The sequence below is a fragment of the Caretta caretta genome, chromosome 5, assembly GCF_965140235.1.
Source record: "Caretta caretta isolate rCarCar2 chromosome 5, rCarCar1.hap1, whole genome shotgun sequence".
In the NCBI taxonomy this organism is placed as follows: domain Eukaryota; kingdom Metazoa; phylum Chordata; order Testudines; family Cheloniidae; genus Caretta; species Caretta caretta.
The window spans coordinates 35,685,547-35,709,107 of NC_134210.1; the positions used below are offsets into that span (position 1 = coordinate 35,685,547).

The 23,561-nt window shown below is 43.5% G+C and overlaps 1 protein-coding gene across 3 annotated transcripts in view; it reads right to left on the bottom strand.

The window, feature by feature from the left end:
* SLC38A9 (solute carrier family 38 member 9) overlaps positions 1-23,561 on the bottom strand; it is a 73,622-nt gene that overhangs the window by 37,494 nt on the left and 12,567 nt on the right. For all 3 annotated transcript variants that reach the window (XM_048850837.2, XM_048850838.2, XM_048850839.2), the window contains exons 3-10: positions 12,569-12,701; positions 11,954-12,075; positions 11,756-11,819; positions 11,546-11,639; positions 10,820-10,990; positions 8,900-8,959; positions 4,905-5,102; positions 3,971-4,078 (exon numbers count right to left, since the gene is read on the bottom strand). In XM_048850837.2, coding sequence (XP_048706794.1) covers positions 3,971-4,078; positions 4,905-5,102; positions 8,900-8,959; positions 10,820-10,990; positions 11,546-11,639; positions 11,756-11,819; positions 11,954-12,075; positions 12,569-12,701 — 950 coding nt within the window. The remainder of the gene's footprint in view (positions 1-3,970; positions 4,079-4,904; positions 5,103-8,899; positions 8,960-10,819; positions 10,991-11,545; positions 11,640-11,755; positions 11,820-11,953; positions 12,076-12,568; positions 12,702-23,561) is intronic.

The following is a 23,561-nucleotide window of genomic DNA, read 5'->3' on the forward strand; positions in this document are numbered from 1 at the left end:
ACACACAGACAGAAATAGTCACTCTATTCAGCACAATTCTTTTCTCAGCCATTTAAAGAAATCATGATCTACCACATACTTAGCTAGATTACTTACTAAAGTTTAAGACTCCATTCCTGGTCTATCCCCGACAAAGACCAGCATATAGACAGACACAGACCCTTTGTTTCTCTCCCTCCTCCCAGCTTTTGAAAGTATCTTGTCTCCTCATTGGTCATTTTGGTCAGGTGCCAGCGAGGTTACCTTTAGCTTCTTAACCCTTTACAGGTGAGAGGATTTTTCCTCTGGCCAGGAGGGATTTTAAAGGGGTTTACCCGTCCCTTTAAATTTATGACAAGCTATCTTAAATGCATAGTGTTTGCTTGCACTCAGCTTATGAAACGATTGAGATCGCTCTGTATTAGTGACCTGTCCTCTTCATTATTTACCACTTCCCCAATTTATGTGTCAAGTGAAAACTTTATCGGTGATATTTTCATGTTTTTTCCAGGTCATTGATAAAAAAGTGTTAAATAGCATAGGGACAAGAACAGATCCCTGTGGGATCCTACTGTTGGGATAAAGATATTCAGGCCTGTCTGCAAAGGCCTGTACTTTAAGAATTTAGGTGTATTCTTATCACTTGGCTAGTTCTAGAGGTATAAAAGAAAGAATCAAAATCACTGTCTGCTGGTGTAAGGGCCTTCTCTTACTGTGACAGTCTGAGGCCCTGTTCTTAGGCTAAGGCCTTTGGCTAAGCAGCAGAAGCAGCCATAAGCTAGGAAGCGAACAGTCACATCCTCACATTCCAAACTAGTCACATTGAAATAAGGTGCTATTGGGCTGTTAGGCACTATCAGGACAGAATTGTATTCCTATCATCTCCAGAGAAAGGAAAGTGCCTAGAAAATGTAAAAGGAAACTTAGTTTGATAGCATCCTGTCTGGCAAGAACTCACTTATCCATAGCTGGGATGTGAAATCCTCACTTCTGTATTGTTTTGTCATTATAGTTCCCACTTTGCTATTGTTTGTCTGTATAATCTCTCTGGTTCTGTGATTGTTCCTGTCTGCTGTATAATTAATTTTGCTGGGTGTAAACTAATTAAGGTGGTGGGATATAATTGGTTACATAATCATTTTACAATATGTTAGGATTGGTTAGTTACATTTCAGGAAAATGATTGGTTAAGGTATATCTAAGCAGAACTCAAGTTTTACTATATAATCTGTAGTCAATGAGGAAGTGAGTGAGTGTGTGTGGGTGGGTGGGGGAGGGAGATGGGAACAGGGAATGGGGATAAGAAAATTGGAATCATGTTCTGCTAAAGGGGGAAATGGGAACAGGGAATGGGAGTAAGGAAGTTGGAATCATGTTTGGCTAAGGGTAGGAATGGGAACAGGGACACAGGTGTAAGGCTCTGTGGTGTCAGAGCTGGGAAGGAGGATACTAAGGAAGGAAACTGGAATCATGCTTGCTGGAAGTTCACCCCAATAAATATCGAATTGTTTGCACCTTTGGACTTCGGATATTGTTGCTCTCTGTTCATGCGAGAAGGACCAGGGAAGTAAGTGGGTGAAGGAATAAGCACCCTAACACCTACTAGAAACACACCTGTTCGAGGATGATTCCCCAGTTGCAATTACATTTTGAGACTTATCAGCCAACTTTTAATCCATTTAATATATGCCAGGCTAGCTTTATACTGTTCTCGTTTTTGTTTTTTTGTTTTATCAAACTGTCATGTGGTACCAAGTCAAATGCCTTGCAGAAGTCTAAGTATGTTACATCAACACTGTTAGCTTTATCAATGAAACTTGTAATCTCATCAAAAAAAAAAAAAAAAAAAAAGAGATCCTGTCAAACTAACTTGATCTGTTTTCCATAAAGTCATGGTAATTGGCATCAATTACATTACCCTACTTTAATCATTTATTAATCAAGTCCTATATCAACCATTCTATTATCTTGCCATGGATCTATGTGAGGCTGTCAGGCCTACAATTAACCAGGTCATCCCATTTATGCTTTTTAAATATTAGCTTTCTATCAAACTTCTGGAACTCCCCCGTGTTCCAAGACTTATTGACAATCAACATTAATGGTCCAGAGAGATCTTCAGCAGCTTTTTTAAAACCTTTGGACACAAATTCTCTGGACCTGCTGATTTAAAAATGTCTAACTTCAGTAGCTGCTGTTTAACATCCTCCTGAAAAACTAGTGGAATGAAAGGAGTATAATCATCATATATGACATGTCTACATCATCTGTTGATTTTCCAAATACAGAACAGAAATATATATTGAACACGTCTGCCTTTTCTGAAATATTATTGATATTGTAATTTCCATCTAGTAATGGACCAATAACATCGTTAAAATTATTTTTGTTCCTAACATATTTAAAACACTTCTTATTGTCCATAACTCTGCTGGCCATAGATTTCTCCTTGTGTCCCTTTGCTTCCCTTATCAATTTTCTACAATTCCTAGCTTCTAATTTATATTCATTACTATCAGCTTTCCCTTTCTTCCATTTGTTCTATACTTTTGTAGCTGCCCTCACTTCCCCTCTAAACTAGGTGTGTTTTTTTTAAACCAATATGGTCTTCTTCTTTGATCGTGATCAGTCAAAAAGCCACAAACTGATCCTAATCAACGTCTTAACGGAGAAAGTGAGTGACACTCTGTGGCAGTGGTGGCCATTTAACTTCACTGATTAGACAGATTCCACCACTGCCCATCATTTGTGGAACCATCCACCTTCTAGTCCTCTTTTATTTTTACAATATCCAATTAAAATTTCTTCATATATTTGATTATCCTAGTTGTCCTCTTCAGGTCATTGTTCTTAGTTGTAACAACAGCCAGTGTTGCATTTGTTAAGTTGTTGTTGTAACTTGTATCATGACTGGGAAACCTACATATTCGTCTTCTCTTTTGAAAAGCAGTACATGGAAGGAAGATGGAAACCCACAAGGGAAACCAAATGTACCAGATGGATGAATGTCCCCAAGCTTCACATTATGCTTGAGTCAATAATTAAATATTAATGACAAATAAAGTTACTCCCCCCATTCCCAGAAGAATGATCCAATTAGAAACTATAGGCATACATCTCTTCAGAGCACCAATGTAATACTGCCTCTTGTAAAGAGGGGGATGACCTTAGTGTCTCTTTCCAAGCCTTCCACAAGAAAGAAAAGAAACAGAAGTTGTTTTTCTCCACTAGAATCTTCTCTTTTATCATTAGCCTCCTACTCCATTCATCCAGTCGTGATAAGTTCTTGTGTTTATGACACCTCATATATTGAGCTTTAATATCCCTTAAACAATTGGTAACCAATGCTGCCAGGAAGAGACAGAAAAAGGTATAGGACAGTTAATGGGCGTTTAAAAATACAGGGCTAAATTATGGGTTGAGGACCATGAGAAGTGGGGAGTTGGTGTGAGGTGCACTTGGACACATGGTGATGGGTACACATAAGAACTTAGTGGAGTACTTGCTATACTTTATAAATCAATCAATCTCACTTAGGTTTGTCTATCATGAGCACTACTTTAAATAATAAAACATGGAAAAAGGTGCCAGCACACAGGAGGGATGGAATGATGGCCTCACCTTGCCTATCCACAGACAAGTTTTCTCTGAGCTGGTGCATAATGGAGGTACCAGGCAATGACTAGCCTTCAACCCCTGTGTTTCTGGATCCCAGGGAGCAATGTTATTACTATCTCCTATGTAGGAGAACTGGGAAGGAGGAAGAAAGCGGTTCTCTGTACCTTTGTCACTCAACCTTCAGGAGGCACTAATAAGTGCAGTCTTCCCTAAACCCTCTGGAGGCATTAGCAGACAACAACATTTACTTACCTATTGTAGCTCACAGGGGTGTTGGGAGGATAATAATGAAGGTTTATAAAGTGCTTTAAAGATTTTAAGCACAATATACATGCTTACAATTAATCATGGTGTTTAATTTTAGCTATTTTACCTGGTACAAAAAATTCATTAGCTGTAAACCAGTTGAATTCTAAATGGAATCCCAGATGTGCAGCCTTCAGAGTAACAAGAAAAACTAAGTAGACAACTGAAACGGTACCTACACACACACAAAAAAGAGACCATCATCAGGATAAATCATGACAGGAAATTATTTATGCTCCATTCTATATTGGCCCCCATCTAGTTAGTTGCCACCAGCCCAAAGAAATTGGGGTGCTAGTCATCCTGAAAATTGCAGGACAATCCCAATTTTTAAACACTAATTCTGTGATCCCAGATTCCCTCCCTCCCCACCCCTGTAAAGAGAGAGATAGCTGCTGCATTACATCCATTTATTTAAATTTTAAGTGAGTCTAGTGCCCTTGATAGGTGCTGGATTAATAACCCAGGAAACTATTGTCCCCAGTTATCCACAGCACTGGTTGAGCATGGGCAGCAGCAGAATGAGATTCCCAACCAACTTCCTCAGGTGTACCTGCAGGGACTCTCACTAGTAGTGCAAAGTAGCTTTCTCCATACCCATTTACTTGTTGGCCTTTTGGGTGAAATAATTCACCAAGATGCCAATTAGTGCAAACTGCAACTAGCAGAGATTCTGCTGAATGCTGTTGTGCTGATATTATTTTATATGTAAAAAGCTAATAAGAACAGTGTATATTTAATCACTTAATATTTACTCTAAATACAATGAAACCTATTTAAAGGGTTACCCACGGGAGCAGCAATACCCAACTCCCTTGCAGAGGCTGATCATTCACTAAAAGGTCAAACAAAACAGTGAAATATCTCCAAGGTTTCCAGCAAAGAGTTTGCTTAAGACAAGGAGTTGGCCACCGGAGGTGGGGTCATTACTACAGGTTTCACTGTATTTGCTATGTATTTTACCAATAATAAATCAACAATCCAGGAATGTTATTACCTACCTAGAATGTTAAACTTCGCAAAGAAAGAGGGAGACTTAAGATTCAGAAGGGGCAGAACAACAACGATCAGATAAAATGGCACAGTTCGTGATTTGCTCCACCACTCCTCAAACAGCTCAAAGCTTGTGTTGTTGACAGAAGCAAACATCCCACTTCTGTTGCCTGGTTGATCCTTATTGGCAGTACCTGGACAGATGACTGAAAGAACAAAAACAAAGAACAGGGCTTTGTTTACATGAAAGCTATGCAATGAGTCCACAAATTCAGTACCTGAATCTCCAAGGGAGTAAGTTCTACCACTGGGAGCCTAGGAGCACTCAGAAGCAGTACTCTGGCAGCGCAGCTGCTGCTCCTCTGCTTGCCTCCATCCATTCGGGTCCACCACTAAGGCTACATCTATGCTTGGAGCTGGAGGTGTGATTCCCAGCTTGAACAGAACATATTTGTGCTAGGGCACTAAAAACAGTAGTGTAGCCCCTATAGCATGTGCAGAGGCAAGCAGTGGCACAGGCTAACTGCCCTGAGCCTAAACCTGCTAGACTTTGTAGGGGTGTACTTGGAGCAGCTGGCCTGTGCCGCCACTGCCCATGGTCTTGTGGATACACTACTATTTTTAGCATACTAGCTTGATGAGAACTAGTGTGAGCATGTCTATGTGAGTTGGGAATCACGCCCCCAGCTCCAAACGCAGACATAGCCTACGTTTTCACTGCTGGGCAATACCCTCTTCTCCCTGCGCTCTCAGCTGGTAGCTCCTTCACCTCAGCACTGAGTGCAGAGAGTTATCACAACTTAACAGCTGAATGTGAGGACAAGCAATACCAACTAGGCCTGCAGTCTGAGCTGACTGCTGCACAGGATCAACATCCAGGGGCATGCATGACTGCGGACATGTGTGCATAGCGGTCTGTATGCAAGAGTGTGTGCGTGTAGCGGTGTGTACTCCAAAGTGCATACATGTGTGCCTGTCTGTGTGTGTGTGTGTGTGTGTCCCCGTGTCCGAGCAGCTTGCCTGTGCTGCAGTGCTTGCACACATAGCAGTGTCTGCAAAGCTGCCTCTGTGCCTATGAGCAAATACATGGCTGAAGGAATGTCTGAGTGCGTAAGTGAACATATCTGGCTGTGCGTGTAAGCTCGGTGCCTGCATTAACAGTAGTGGACACATGGTTTTGTACACATCTCAAGAGAGCAAATACAATCAGTGGCTGTTCTAAAACTCTTGAATTAACACAAATTGCAGTGTCATATTGTTGGTGTACCAATCACAGCCACCAAACATTATGGAGGATGAGACACCTAGAATAGGAGACCCTTAAAATGTTTACAGTTTAACTTATGGTGTATACTTAGCTTTTTGTGGAAAAATGCAAACAGCAATTCCTGTCTTGTACTTTGAAATATGAACCTGTCCTAATGTTCTCCTCGTCTCCATTTATACCTTTGTACTTCACAATGCTTTGTACCCTGTTAATCTCTTCCTCCCACGCTGGCAGCAAGCCTGCCAGGTTATAATAACCTACAGACAAAACTCTAGATAGTATTTTGACTTTTCTGAAATTTAAAGCGAAAGAGTAATTTTAATTACTGTTTTCTAATTGGTTTTCTCTCCATTGTTTCACAAACCCTTGACAAAAATGCTTTTGTCCCTACTGATTTGATCCCTTTCTGTTTAGCAGAGAAGTATCCAGGGCTGCCAAGTGACACTCAAGCATCTGACAGCCCTGTCCTGCCTGCCTGCAGAAGCTGCAGTTGCACCTTTTGGTCACTGGAGAAGATTGTGGCACTGTGGCTTCAGGCAGCCTGACAAAATGTCTGCCTCTCCTCTGGCTGCACCTCCTGCTGGATCTGAATGGGGGAAGGTGCAGCAATAGTGAGAGAAAAGTGCAGGAGCAAGTGGGTAACCTGGCTGGTGGAGACAGTAGATGACAGAGCCTCTGAGTGCCTCAGCCACTTCCCAGATTGACTCCCCAAGACCCTCCTCTCCAGAGACACTCTAGCCACCAATCCCCCAGAGAGAGACCCAAGTTCCCTTGCCACTCACCCCAGCATTCCCAAACATCCCAGTACCCACTCAACCCCAACAACACGTATCATTCCACCCACTTATCCCAGAAACCCGTAGATCACAAAAAACACATCAGCGTTGAGGGGAGTGGGGGAAAGGAGGGTACCAGGAGGAGGTGGGGGTCCCAGGACAGTTAAAGATTTGTGTATGTCCAGGTATCATGTAGAACCTTGTCCTTTGGAGTACAGTGCAGTGGGTACTGTACTTCAGCAGGGCTAAACTGCTGAGGGATGGGTTTATCTCCACATTCAGAACCCACCAGCTTAACCAGACCCTCACCCTCCCCAGCACCCCAAGACATCCATTGCCCATTCTCCCCACAAGTTCTGTGCAGCTCCATCTCCTCTTCCTGACACTTGTTCGGGAATGGTGCATTGACCATAAAAGCGGAAGTTTATGATTATACACAAATTATTTTAAAAAATGCAAATTAGCTCATTAAATAATGTGCACAACATATCACACATGGAACTATGCAAAACTTGGTAGCTCTGAGAATTTTCGCCCTTGTTTAGCAAAGAGTTGGAGGCCTTATCTACACTGGCAAGTTTCTGCACAGTAAAGCAGCTTTCTGCGTTATAACTCCCAAGGTGTACACACAGCCAAGCCACTTCGTGCGCAGAAACTGCGCCATTGCAGCGCTGTAAAAAACCAACCAAAGTTGCACTCCTCTTGCCTTTGTAGTTTAAGGAATAACTCCACTGCCACTTGTGATATGTTAGTGAGAGCGAGCAGCATGCTGGTCAGCAGTTCGGGATCCATTTCTGCAGACCAAAGAGGCAGTGCGCGTAGTACACAAACCGTTGAAAGATAGCGCCAAATGCGAATGGCAGCAAAGGGATTGCTGGGATGCAAAGCAATGCATCATGGGGCATTGGGACAGGACCCAGAATGCCCTGCAATGCCCTCCGCCTTCCCACAACTCTTAGTGGCAGAAGAGGAAGAGATGCTCTGCGCTGCAAGTGCCGCAAGTGCGAACACGCTATTGTGCGGGCAGCTGACAGTGTGAACACACAACAGCCGTTTCCCTTCAGTGCTCTGAGCGGCACTGTAACTGCCAGGGATGTAACTCTGCCAGTGTAGACATAGCCAGAGTTAATGTAGCTTTTTAGTGTAGGGTTGTGTAAAATATTGCAAAGTACAAAAACCCATTCAAATTCAAGATAGGTTTGGGTTTTATGATGAAAGGCTCCCAGAGCTGGGCTGAGTGTTCCCTCAGCCTCTCCTGTCCTTACTGGAAACTCCAGGATTTCTCTCCTTAACTGATAGTGAGAAAGATATGCCGTCAAGCTTACAAAGAGTTCAGGTCAGAATTTTCACCCTTCAGGTCTGAAGAAGAGCTTTATGTAAGCTCAAAAGCTTGTCTCTCTCACCAACAAAAGTTGGTCCAATAAAGATATTACAGTTATCATTGTGGGCCGCATCCAATACTACATGTATGGCCCTGAGGAGGTCACATCGGCGGCAGCTGGGTGCTGATGGGCCGCAAGTGGCCCACGGGTTGAGAACCACTGCAACGGAACTTCAGAGTTACGAACAGCCGAGTTACAAACAGACCTCATTTGGAAGCGTAAGTACACAACTGGGCAGCAGCAGAGATGGAAAAAAGTAAATACAGTACAGTACTGCGTTAAATGTAAACTACTAAAAAAATATAAAGAGAAAGCAGCATTTTTCTTCTGCATAGTAAAGTTTCAAAGCTGTATTAAGTCAATGTTCAGTTATAAACTTTTGAAAGAGCAACCATAACGTTCTGTTTAGAGTTATAAAGAACCTTCATTCCTGAAGTGTTCGTAATTCTGAGATTCTACTGTACCTCACCCACCTAGTCTCTCTAATATCTTTGGACTGACATGGCTACATCACTGCATGTAATATCCTTTAGAGAGTTATTTTATTGCGGAACACAGTATTATTTTGCTTTTCTTACCTCTATTACTCCCATTAGTACCAGGAACAAGATCTGTTACGTTAATGTCATGCACATAATCTGAAAATAAGAAAAAGAATTTTACTATGATTGCTCTACTCCTGCTGTTATCCTGTTCCTTCTTTCTGTAAATTTTTAGGACTGAAGTGAGAGAGGTAGAATAGAGTTTTGCAGTTTCTCAGTAACTCCCAAATGAATAGTCTCAATCCCATCTAAAAGACACCTGATTATTTCACTTGCAGCTTAATTGTCTTTATCTCCACAATACTAAAAGCAGCTTTAGATTACATGGGTCATTTCCTAGTGTCAGTTCCCATGTATCCATTGAACTTCTCTCATAGCTATGAGAGACTCTCCAGTGATTCAGGGCATTATAACCCATGATATCATTATCTTCTTTGTATAAGACACCTTGCTTTACCTCTGTGAAAAACTAACTCTCATTCACTGAATTAAAGAAGTATGTAGAATCATAGAATATCAGGGTTGGAAGGGACCTCAGGAGGTCATCTAGTCCAACCCCCTGCTCAAAGCAGGACCAATCCCCAACTAAATCATCCCAGCCAGGGCTTTCTCAAGCCTGACCTTAAAAACTTCTAAGGAAGGAGATTCTACCACCTCCCTAGGTAATGCATTCCAGTGTTTCACCACCCTCCTAGTGAAGAAGTTTTTCCTAATATCCAACCTAAACCTCCCCACTGCAACTTGAGACCATTACTCCTTGTCCTGTCATCTTCTACCACTGAGAATAGTCTAGAACCATCCTCTTTGGAACCACCTCTCAGGTAGTTGAAAGCAGCTACCAAATCCCCCCTCATTCTTCTCTTCTGCAGACTAAACAATCCCAGTTCCCCCAGCCTCTCCTCATAAGTCATGTGTTCCAGACCCCTAATCATTTTTGTTGCCCTTCGCTGGACTCTCTCGAATTTTTCCACATCCTTCTTGTAGTGTGGGGCCCAAAACTGGACACACTACTCCAGATGAGGCCTCACCAATGTCGAACAGAGGGGAACGATCACGTCCCTCGATCTGCTGACTATGCCCCTACTTATACATCCCAAAATGCCATTGGCCTTCTTGGCAACAAGGGCACACTGTTGACTCATATCCAGCTTCTCGTCCACTGTCACCCCTAGGTCCTTTTCCGCAGAACTGCTGCCTAGCCATTCGGTCCCTATTCTGTAGTGGTGCATTGGATTCTTCCGTCCTAAGTGCAGGACCCTGCATTTATCCTTGTTGAACCTCATCAGATTTCTTTTGGCCCAATCCTCCAGTTTGTCTAGGTCCCTCTGTATCCTATCCCTACCTGCCACCGTATCTACCACTCCTCCTAGTTTAGTAACATCCGCAAATTTGCGGAGAGTGCAATCCACACCATCCTCCAGATCATTTATGAAGACATTGAACAAAACCGGCCCCAGGACCAACCCTTGGGGCACTCCACTTGATACTGGCTGCCATCTAGACATGGAGCCATTGATCACTATCCGTTGAGCCCGACAATCTAGCCAACTTTCTACCCACCTTACAGTGCATTCATCCAGCCCATACTTCTTTAACTTGCTGTCAAGAATAGGACCAAATCTATTGTGTGTATGTATATCAATACACTAAACACACACAGGTCCATCAGCATGGAAAAGTAATAGACACACACACACAATAATTACAGCAAGCAGAAGAGGTAACAAAAGTCATCCTTGCTTTGTGATGCTCTTTAAAGAAAGTCTAACTGAAAATCACTCAAAGAAAAGCATGCACCTGGAGAACTGTAGAACTTTTAGAGAGGTTATAAATTGGTGCTCAAAATTAAATTTCTCCAGTGCTACAAAAAAGCTGACTGATAATTTGTCCCCATTTTTCAGTCCCTAGAATTTTGATTCACACCAAACTGAAAAGACTTAAAACACTGATACTTACTGTATATAAATTTTCCTGTGTTGAACAGGAAGTTGGACATAAGTACCCAGTAAATAACCATGGCTCCAACAAGAGACACCATTGAAAATAAAAGACTGGACCATTGACCAAAGGATCCAAAATAGTACTTGCAAACATCTGGGAATTCCCAGTTTGAGGTATCTATTAAAGCTGAATAAAGACAAAAATACACACAAAAAATGAAACAGGTGATAAAACATGAAAATACTCTGATTAAGAGAGATTGTGCTGTTTACATAGAACTCTGACTCAAAGTAAAATAAGTCTCCTTTCACTGCTAGATAAATGCCACCAAACTTAAAATACACTTGTCAGGGGACAACACTTGTCAGGGGACAACATTCTGTTCCATAACTTGATTTCTATTACATCAGATGGTTGGTAGAGTTTGACTGAAGGAGTTCAGATGTGGTTAAATTTGCTTAAGAAGAAACAGGTCCTTATAAATTAAAGCAGCAATGTGACAGGTGGAGATGGGCCCCAAGCCACAAAGTCTCAATCCAGAACCCAAACTTCCCCAAAGTTCAGGGGCAGACAAATGAGGCATTTTTGTTTGGTCCCATATCTAATGAACAGTAAATCAAAGAAATATTCAGACAAACACTGGCAGAAACACAAACAAAAACAGTAATAATGAAAATCATCATCATTCAGGATCTCAAGATCTCACACAAGAAGACTTTGTGTAACGTAACAGAGTCTTACGTATCATTGTCCGTGATTTCACAACTCTGTAACAGCAATAAAGTGTCAAGCTGCCCATTAACAAGATCAAACAGATTCCAGTGGTAAATCCTGCCTGTTTAAGAGGAGAAATACATTTATATTTTTGTGCGTTAACAATAAATGTTGATTCAAATAGAACACTGCAAATTTTTTCCATGCAAATTTTTTTTGAATACACATTGATCTTACCTGTTTTATACCCCAGGGCATACTTAGTATAGATGTGCCCATCATTGTATTCCAGATCATAAATCTGAAGAACACAGAGAATTAAGGAGCATTGTTATTTCATGCCAACTTTTTAAAAACAAAGTTATTAAATTTACAATAGACAACTTCAAAAATAATGCAATTTTGGGCTACCATACAAGAAAGTACTTAACATACATTGTCACTATGCTGGAGTTTTTGCCATAACCATCCGTGCAACCATCGATTTTGAAAGCAGTTCCTAATGGACTGTACACATACATTTCTTCTGGAGCTGGAAGTACATGATCAGGAGCAATCTAATAGATGGATAAAACAAGATGTATTAGTAACAAAGAATTTCTGATGCTTCAATTATACATAAATAGTCAACTTAAACAAGCAAAACATGACAGTGACAGGCTATACACAGAAAATGCCCTAAACAGGCTTGGATACCTAAATTTAGGTGCCTAGATTTCCATGTTGACAACTTAAATATGTATTTATTAAAGTTCTGTTGACCAAGTATTAAGACTGGGCCAATATTGTAAGACTCAGGACTGTTTGCATCTCTTAGTCATATTTTTCTCCACCTAAGCAGGCAGTTGTGACTTGTGGTTCTACGTAAACTCAAGCATGCTCAGCCAATAAGACCTCATTTAAAAGCAATCCTCAAGGTTTGTTTTAACTGGGGTTTTTCCTTTTTATTTTTCATCTGTAAATTGCAGAAGTCAGGCACTTACAATACCCACTACACCCTGCATGTCATGTCCGTTAATTAATGGCATCTTTAACCCATCTTTTCCTTACCAGTGCCCTATCTGAAGGAGAAGTGAGCTTGCTATAGTAATGAATCCGCTTATTCATTGCTGAGGCTTCATCTGTAACTCTTTGTGTGTCATCATTCACACTGACAATATTTGAAGGCTCTACGTGGAATGGCCTAAACAGAAAAGGCACAACAAACAACCTTTATGAAACTGTTAACAGAAGAGAAATAAAACAGATATTCAGAAAATGATTTTGTATCACTCAGGAATAGATTGCAACTGCCTAATGCACTGCTTTACTGCTGAAAGAAGAGAAGGAGCATACCACAAATGCAATATTTATCTCCTTATATAATCCACATTAAAAGGGAATTGAGCCAAATTCTGATGTGTTGGGTTGCACCTAATTGAGAGCAGAATGGTGACCAGTATCTAATTAAAAAATAATGGGCCAAATTGCATTGTGTTACATTAGCATAAATCCAAAGCTCACTTAAGTTAATAGTTATTCTAGCTTTATACCAGAATTTGGCCTAGTATATTTTTAAAAAGTCAATTTTTTAATCCTCATTTACCTCACTGTTTCCCTTTGAATGGCATTTGATTAATCACTAGGAACACGATTCTCAGGAACAAAAAAATCCCAAGCGACAGATTATGGCCTATCCCTAAGCAGTCGTGCGGCAGCATACACAATACAGAATAATATCTCCACCTCTCCTTCTAGCATCGGATGTAGAGGTTCCATACCCAGTAGTTCCTCAAACACAGGCATGTAGGGAGTGGGTGGAGGGGGTAGGTAGTGGGCTCAGTTCCTTCCCTGGACTGCTTCTACACTGTCCTTAATACAGGGCTAGATTTACCAGAGAGAGACAGACAGAATCTTACCCCAATTATGGTAAAGAAAAATGATACTTTCCACTTCTGAATCAAAGCAATATATAGACAGAGTCTGAAAGCTTTGTCAAGAACCCTTTATTTCTAAGTAGGTACAGGACTCTACTGGCGTAGTAAGACATTAGCCAAAGTCACATGAGGATTTATTCCTCAAGATAATAGAAATAAAAGTTGTATTACTTGCTTGCAAACCTTACTAAACTTGTATTGCTTCCCTTCACCTGTGCTTTTATTGGCTAAACTCACGAAGATTTACAAACACAACAACATGCAGATTTGTTCATTCACCTTACACACACTCAAAGAAAAAAGAAAAAAAAGTAAATCACAGCAAATTACAGATAACAACCAAACCCACAGCTATTACAGATAACAGCAGCAGTAAAAACTGAGTCAGGAAGAAAATATTATTTTTCCTGCAGTAAGAACCAGATCTATTTGAATGTGTAGAGTCTGAGCCAAGACACATAAAAAGATGGTGGCCAGTTCCCTTTTACAGCAGCTCCCAATAACAGGATGATCTCTAAAGGGTTGCATGGTTTTCAACTCTGCCTTCATTCTGGGACACCATTTTCCCTGACCAAGTTCCCATCCTCCTCCCAGCTACAAAATTAAGCATCTATATCACAGCACAAACTTGCATCAAGAGATTAATAAAGCCTGATCTGGAACTGCAATGCATCTCTGTGACTGGCTGCTAAGAGACTCCTGAGAGAGATGGAACTTGCTGCCCAAGCCATGATTCTCTCAGCATTCAGTTCAGTAATACTCCCCACTCTTAACAGCACAAGACAGAAATGCATGTTTTTCTCTGAGCTGATGTAAGCAGATAGGAAAAGCATGGTACTTTGTAAAAGTCGCAAATCGTTTGTCCATCTGGAAGTATTAAAGGAAAGACAGACATTATTTCTAGATGAACTTCTATAGTCTATACATTATGTTATATTTTGTTCATACTCCCTCCCTCTTGAAAAAATTGTTTAATACACTAGATCCTTTCCCACATCTTATTTTTTTTTTCCATTTTTAAGTACTCCCAATCCAGATTTTTTTTTGGACTGTAAAGATATGAAGGGTGAAAACACTGGCTTTATTTTTATCTAGACCTGAGACATGGAGGTGAACCTCTATTGATTAAGAAAAAATAAATCCTAACTAAATATATTAGAACACAATCACAAAGTAAAACTGTTGCTGAATTTAGTTAAGTGTGGAAAATGAAGGGTTAACTAGTTCAACATAGGTACAGAAAGGACACATCTATATCTCATTTCAAGGTGCACTCATTTTAGTTGGGACGTTATTGAAACTCTCTACATTTGGTCTCCCCCCCCCCCACTTCTAATGTAAATAACTTTCAACAACAAAAGCAAGATTTATGAAGCTAAGGTTAAAGTTATTCATAGTAAAGGGATGAAACCGACAGTATTTTTTAAATGACCTGCATGAATAATGTGTTTCTCTATCTTATTTGGGTTTTTGTCACATGCTGCTTTCCATATATGGGACATGGTAGCATGAGAGGTGTACATCTATTTATACCTTACTCAGACTGAACACACAGTATAAAGATCCAGTGAGGTCTAGCTTCTTCTTCCTCACCTGGAATTAATATTGTTGGCACATCGCCTCTATTGTTCCTGTGGGACAGCTACACTAAAGAGGTGAGGCTTACACCCCACTTCCATGTGGTAAGAGCTGTGGCAGTTATTGCCTCTTCCGGAGTGGCGCTCAATAATCTTGGACCAGCTGCCAGGAAAGCTCTCCCCTTTGCTATGTAGCACTAAGAGCACTATGTAGCTGTTGAGGGAGATTAGGTTCTGAGACATTCTTTTCAGCAGCTTGGGCCCATACCATAGAGCACCTTACAGATGGAGACCAGAGATCGTTAATTTGAATGAGTATTCTATAGAGAGCAAGGCATCAGGGAGATGTGCTTTTGGTGGTGACCACCGTATAGTTCATGTCACCAAGAGAGGGGTGTGAGCAATCTTCATAACTATTATAAGCAAAGAGTTCTTCACAAGGAGTATGGAAGTAGCCTGGACTGATGAAGAGATAGTCCAGAAAAGTGTGATTTAGTAGCAGTTCAGAAAAAGACTATGGCTGTAGAGGAGTATTTCAGGAATTTCTTGAGGTCTGCTTTTTCTTCCTCTTGTTTTGTGTCAATATATTCGGGATTCCTTAACTCCCACTCCATTCTGTCACATCAAGGAATCATCAAGTGCAGAGTCCTACACTTAGGACGGAAGAACCCAATGCACAGCTACAGACTAGGGACCGAATGGCTAGGCAGCAGTTCTGCGGAAAAGGACCTAGGGGTGACAGTGGACGAGAAGCTGGATATGAGTCAGCAGTGTGCCCTTGTTGCCAAGAAGGCCAATGGCATTTTGGGATGTATAAGTAGGGGCATAGCAAGCAGATCGAGGGACGTGATCATTCCCCTCTATTCGACATTGGTGAGGCCTCATCTGGAGTACCGTGTCCAGTTTTGGGCCCCACACTACAAGAAGGATGTGGATAAATTGGAGAGAGTCCAGCGAAGGGCAACAAAAATGATTAGGGGACTGGAACACATGAGTTATGAGGAGAGGCTGAGGGAGCTGGGATTGTTTAGCCTGCAGAAGAGAAGAATGAGGGGGGATTTGATAGCTGCTTTCAACTACCTGAAAGGGGGTTCCAAAGAGGATGGCTCTAGACTGTTCTCAATGGTAGCAGATGACAGAACGAGGAGTAATGGTCTCAAGCTGCAGTGGGGGAGGTTTAGATTGGATATTAGGAAAAACTTTTTCACTAAGAGGGTGGTGAAACACTGGAATGCGTTACCTAGGGAGGTGGTAGAATCTCCTTCCTTAGAGGTTTTTAAGGTCAGGCTTGACAAAGCCCTGGCTGGGATGATTTAACTGGGAATTGGTCCTGCTTCGAGCAGGGGGTTGGACTAGATGACCTTCTGGGGTCCCTTCCAACCCTGATATTCTATGATTCTATGATGATCTCAGGGAGCAATTGGAAAGAAGAGAGAAACGAGAACAGGACATTGGTTTAGCCACCAGTGTGTCTATGGCAGGGGTGGGCAAACTACAGCCCGCAGGCCAAATCTGGCCCTTGAGCTCCTGCTGGGGAGCAGGGTCTCGGGCTTGCCATGCTCTGGTGCTCCAGCCGGGGAGCAGGGTCAGGGGCTGCTCCATGCAGCTCCCAGAAGCAGTGGCATGGCCCCCCTCTGGCTCCTATGCAGAGGGGCAGCCAGGGGGCTCCACTTTGCACTCTGCCCCCGCCCCAAGCACCACCCCAGAAACTCCCATTGGCTGGGACCTACCGGAGGTAAGCACTGCCTGGAGCCTGCACCCCTAAGCATCTCCCTGTGCCCCAAGCCCCAGCCCTGATCCCCCTCCCACCCTCCAAACCCCTCGATCCCAGCCTGGAGCACCCTCCTGCACCCCAACCCCCTCATCCCCAGCCCCACCCCAGAGCCCACATCACCAGCCAGAGCCTGCACCCCTGCCCGCACCCCAACTCGGAGCCCCCTCCCACCCTCCAAATCCCTCGGTCCCAGCTCAGAGAACCCTCCTACACCCCAAAATCCTCATCTCCAGCCCCACCCCGAGCCCATACCCCCAGCCGGAAACCTGCCGCAGCCCAGAGCCCCCTGCCACACCCTGAACTCCTCATTTCTGGCACCACCCTGGAGCCCACACCCCCAACCACAGCCCTCATCCCCTCCTGTACCCCAATCCCAATTTTGTGAGCATCCATGGCCCACCCCAAAATTTCTATTCCCAGATGTGGCCCTTGGGCCACAAAGTTTGCCCACCCCTGGTCTATGGTCTTGCTCAACATGTGGTTGTGGCTAGAAGTCATTGGCCTGTTGGTTGGGTGGGATTCTCAGAGGACACCAACTGGATCCATGAGCTTATGTGGGCAGACCACGATACCCTCTACCTACTGTGCCACTTTCTCCAAGCGGAGAAGTCCCCGATCTGTTCAGGACAGGGGAGTGATTTTTGTGTTCTCTACATCCAAACCCAGTCTGAAGATAAGGTCTAGAGCAAACCCGGGCATGATACAAAAATTACTAAAGATATTTAAGACCCAAGCAGACTGCGAAGAGCTACAAAAGGATCTCTCAAAACTGGGTGACTGGATAACAAAATGGCAGATGAAATTTAATGTTGATAAATGCAAAGTAATGCACATTGGAAAACATAATTCCAACTATACATATAAAATGATGGGGTCTAAATTAGCTGTTACCACTCAAGAAAGGTCTTGGAGTCATTGTGGATAGTTCTCTGAAAACATCCACTCAATATGCAGTGGCAGTCAAAAAGCGAACAGAATGCTGGAAAACCCCTTGCTCCAACATTTCAGTTTTGTAATAATTTCATCATTAAATACTCTGGATACTAACTCAGCTGTGGAAATAACGAATCCCTTCCTGCAAAAAGAAAAAACACAGAGAAGAACCTTTTTGCTCAATTACATAGTCTATTATTTCTTTGTACTATGCACTTAGCTACACCTCTTCTGTGGTCAGAAGATTTTAGCCTTCAAAGATGTCTATCCAGCATCTTTCACCATCTCTATATACAAGAAACCTTTAAAAAGGGAAAAGAGAACCACTTCTGAAGAAAAGAAACTGCCTTTCCCCACGCTAATACGCTTTTCACTAGTGAAATTTGGAGAGGTTTATTTTTCATACTGACTGCTCCTGCATCTTCTTTCACCTTAACTTCTACCCTTTCATTCTTTTTAAACTCCCTGCCTTTTTCTCCCATTAGTTTCCCCTGTAGCAGAAGACCAGGAACATCCACTACAGTGGTTTCCAAACACTTTTATATTGGAGGATTACTTCTAACACAAATGCCTTCAAGTATCATCCTCACAACTCTAAACATTCCTTAAGACAGTTACAGAATTTATTTACATAAATATGTTATAATCAAAGAGTTTGAAAGGCAAAAACCTCTCCCTAACTTTAGCTCAATAGGTACTGTTGCTACAGCTGTATGGTGACATCCCAAAATTAAGGTCTCTATAAACTTACTATATTAAGATATACCAACAACCTGAGAATTACATAGTTAGCAAATCATTCATATGGAATAATCAGAAATTCTAAAGAAATAAAAAAGCAACAGTTGACTTTAATACGCTTGTATTGTTATTTAAAAAAATCTGTACTAGATTAACAAAAAAAGTACACTAGAACTGTAACTGATTTTTTCTTTAAGAAACAGTTACATACCAATAAAAAATTATTTTGTGCAATTCAACAACATATTTTAAACCAATAAACCCAATTAACCATCTTACAGTTTTTAAAAATCCATCCAAGACTACTCAGCATAATTAACAAGACCTATTAACTGGGCAAAGAGTCAACTATGAAACAAATATGAAACAATAACATCCCATAATATACAACAGACAAATACTAAACATAAAAACCTTTAAAAATACAACATTAAACTAATCACAGGAAGACATAAACACAAGAAGGAAAGAATATTCTAAAACCAACCAACAGTGGATAAACTAGAAAACACCACAAACCTGTTTCTGATCATGGTAGCCACAGGAACAGAATTAAAAAAAAGCCTTCTGTTAGCACACCTGCACTCCTCTCTCTCACCCATTACTCTTAGCCTAAGGCAGATCTTTCCTCTCTTACCTATGCCTCCTAAAACCAAACAGCCCACTTTGTGCTAGACAATACACCACCCACACACAACTAGAAGAGGTTAAGATGGCCAGGCAGGCCAATTAACTCCACAGGCTGCACCTGGAGGGGGAGCCAAGGAGAAGGGAAGACTGAAAGCAGGCTCAGCTGGGCAGGAATAGGTGAGGCCTATAAAGCCAGGAAACTGGCAGCAAACAAGGGCTCTTAGGAAAAGCTGCCATTGCTTCCTGGGGAGGGGACTTGGAACCAGCCCACCCAGAACAAGGAGAGATACTAGAAGTTGTAGGAAGCAGTCTGTGGAAGAGGCAGAACTGATGGGTCAAGGGTCCCTGAATTAGAACCTGGAGTAGAGAGTAGGCCTGAGTTCTCCTGCCAGATGCCAAGAGTGTAGCACCTCAGGTGAAGAATAGGAAAACTGCCTACTTCTAATGAAGAAAGAACTTTAATATACCCTGGAAGTGGGGGAAATGGTAAGTGACATGGCTGCTTGGCTAAATCATGAAGAGGATACTGTCCTCCCTAGGCTGAGGCACTTTAGACCTTACTCAGGTGGGGTTGCCGGGTGTCCAAATGTCAACCAGACTGGTCAGTCAAAAAGGGACCCTGGTGGCTCTGGTCAGCACTGCTGACTGGCTCTTGCAGGACTGGTTGGTGGCACAGCAAGGCTAAGGCAGGCTCCTTGTTTGCTGTGGCTCCTGGAAGCAGTAGCATATCCCTCTCTGGCCCCTATGCATAGGGGCAGTCAGGGGGTCTCTGCATGCTGCCCCTACCCCAAGCACTAGCTCTGTGGCTCTCACTGGCTGGGAACTATGGGCAGTGGATAGGGCAGTGTGCAGAGTTGCCTGGCTAGGCCTCTGTGTAGGTGCCAGAGGGGGAATATGCCACTGTTTCTGGGAGTGGCCTGAGGTAATCTCTGCCTAGAGCATGCACCCTCCTCCCCCCACTCGGCCCCTGATTTCCCCCTCCTGCCCTCTGAACCCCTCAATCCCAGCCTGGCATGCACTCCAAACCCTTCATCCTAAACTGCACACCAGAGCCTGCAGCCAGAGCCCTCACACCCCCTGCACTCTAACCCCCTTAGTCCCAGCCTGGGGCACCTTCCTTCATCCCTGCCTCCAGCCAGAACCCTCACACCCCCTTGCTCCAGCCTGGTGACAATGAGCATGTGAGGGTGGGGCAGGTAAGTGAGCAACAGGTGGAGTGAGTGGGGGTGGGGTAAGAGTGTCTGGCTTTGTGCAAGTAGAAAGTTGGCAACCCTAGACCTGAGAGAGATCGTGATGGTGCGCAACCACAGGAAGGAGCATTGACTTTGAGAGCTAATTGCCAGAGTGACTAGGAGGCCGTGCCATGCTAGTGGTGAGTGGAGCACCCCATTACAAACCCTTTCCAGGGACTGGCGACTCAGGCAAAGAAGACTATGCAAGGTGTGCATCCCTACTGGTGGCTATTCTGCTATTCAGCAATCTTAAGTTTATGGTGGAGAGGAAAAAGTCTTTCCAAAGACAATAGTGCCATCTTTGGGTCTCTTATGCAAACTCTACCTCACAGACAGCTTGGTAGTTAGAAAGGCAGCAGAGCTGAAAAGCTCGATCTGGGTGATTGAGAGGCAGCAGGGGCACTGACTCTGCTTCTCTCAACACTGCTTTTAGCTGAGGTGGGTCAGAGCAGCTGGCCTCGCTCTTCCCTTCTGCTCTAGCAACACTGGCCACTCTTGCAGAGGAAGGCAAGAAGGAAAGTGAGCCTTGTAATGAAAGCAGATACCACTAGATGGGGCTTTTACAGGTAGTCTGTCCCTTGCACCTCTCCTCCAGAGCCTCCTGCACACCACGAAACCGGTGCAGGGAGGGGGAGGTGTTGATCGCTGGGGCTGTGGGTGGGAGGTGTGGGGAAGGGGTGATTAGTGGAGGAGGGAGGAATGGGGCTGCTGATTTATTACTGTGGCTCTTTAGCAATGTACCCTGGTAAATTCTGGCTCCTGCTCAGGTTGTCACCCTGATCTATTTCCAGGTGTAAGCAGCTAGTTCTGAGAGATGCTGAGTGTCTGCTCCTAGCACTTTTCTGTAGCTCTCTAACCAAAATACTTTCCTTTGCTGCAGCTTACAGACTAGTCCCAAGTAAGGACAAGTAATCAAGAGAACCAGCTTAGGTATAGGTGCTGGGGATCCTGCTACACTCCTGGTTTGTAGTAATAACCCAAATACATGATTTCTGCTTTCAGCACCCCCACAATAAAAGTTGTTCCCGCACCCCTGGGCTGAGGCCAGCTAGGGAGGTGAGGGGGGCAGCCCTAAAGACAATGACCTACAAGATATGTCTCTGCTGCAGCTGAGAAGCGTGATTCATGGCACAGGTAGACTAACTTGTTAAAATGGCAGCATAGACATTGCAGCTTGGGCAGCGGTTCAGGCTAGCCACCTAAGCTTGGACCAGCAGTCAGTTGGCTTTAGAATCCGACAGCTAGCCTCAGCTGCAGCCCATGCAATAACAGCCACATTGCTATTTTTTGCATGCTAGCTCGAGCTGAGCTAGTGCGAGTTTGTCTAGCTGTACTGGGCATCCCATCTCCCAGCCAGTTGGCTAGTCATGGGTATGCTCACAAGTCAAGGAGGGAGCAAGCCTGCCATTACTATAGGCCCAGCTGTATGGGGGGGGGGGAAGTGCTGCCCCAAGAGGCAAAGCACGAAGCAGAAAATAGCAGGTCTGCACAGACAATGAGAAAAACAAAACAGGAAGGTACGCGCAGGAAAAGCTTTAGTTTATCTTTGTGGAGGACAAAGGTCCAGCTCCTAGGTGGAGGTACACAAGTGGTTCCCTGCAGGCACTGCCCAAACCGACCAATGGGAGTGCAGAGCCAGTACTCAGGATGGGGGGCTGCACGTGGAGCCCCCATGGCCCCACCCTGCCTAGGAGCTGGACCTCCTACAGGCTGCTTCCAGGATGCAGTGTGGTGTCAGAATAGGACTAGCCTGCCTTAGCTGGGCAGCACTGCCAACGGGACTTTTAATGTCCTGGTTGGCAGTGCTGACTGGGGCCGCTGCCACCTAGTGCCTCACATTCTGTGACCCAATACTGCGTCATGACCTGCAGTTTGAAAACCACTGGCTTAGATGATGGGTTGGGAGGGAGGAACTGGGCCTGGCTGGACAAAGACTGGGGCAAGGAGCTGGGGAGGGTTGGAAGAGAACTAGGAATGGCTGGGCAAGGAAACTAGGAGCAGGTGTAGACTGGGTGTGAGGGAGGGACTGGAACTTGATGTCTGGAGTAGGAGATGAGAACTTACTGTATAAGGAGACTAGGACATGACACCTGACGAATAAAGACCAGGAATTTCTAAGTGAGGAGACTGAAACTGGAATAAGCCTAGGGTAGAAAAGTGATAGGACTGAGACAAGGAGAGGTTGGAGGGGAATAGGCAAAAGGGGTAAAGGTTGTGGGGGGAAATGGGCAGAAGTCTGAGCCCACTAGAGCATGCTCCTCTCCATAGTCTAGAACAGAACCTAAGATTCTTGAGTCTCACCATCCCTTTGCTGTCAGCAAATATCAGTAAAACTGGTAGTGTTCCATCCCCCTCTAATGCTGCTCCATATAGAGGATGACAACCTATAACTGAAAAAAGAAAAGGAGTACTTGTGGCACTTTAGACTGATGAATTTATTTGATCATAAGCTTTCAAATGCATCCGATTAAGTGAGCTGTAGCTCACAAAAGCTTATGCTCAAATTGGTTAGTCTCTAAGGTGCCACAAGTACTCCTTTTTTCTTTTTGCAAATACAGACTAACACTGCAGCTACTCTGAAACCTATTACTGCTATCAGTTACTCTGTTAGCCCAAGTGGCAGAGGTCTGTGTGGTGAATCTAAAGATTCTGACCCTGCTGCTGACCATGAGAGTGTGAATATGATGCCATATAATGCAATTTGTTTTTTTAGTTTGCACTTTTAAGGACATAGGAAATTATACACATTCTATGCTAAACGAATATTACTAAGGTTGCAAAGTCAAGCACTCAAAAGTAGGAAATGCCAGAATTAATGCTCTCTGTGCATCCTTAATTCAGCCCCACTTGTGTGTATGGATTATGATAGTTTAATTAAATGATCACATACACCCCCCCTGCCTCCCTCCATAGGACTCCTGCCCCAGGCTTCTCATCCTGGTCTCCTTGATTGTACTAATCTCACCCCTCCAGCTCCCTGTCCAAGTCCTACTCCACACATTTCCAGTCCCAATCTACTTGACCAGCCAGTTCCAGTTCTCCCTGCCCTTAGTTCCTATCTGTCTCTGGCCCCACCACTGACATCCCATCTTCCCCCGACCTCCCATCACATACCCCCTCTAACCATATTCCTTGTCCACACACAACTAGTCCCAATGTCTCTTCCTGGGCTGCTTCTCCAAACTCCAGTGTCCTTGTTAGGTTCTATAGGGGCTAGAAGCTGGGGTCTGCAGGATTGCC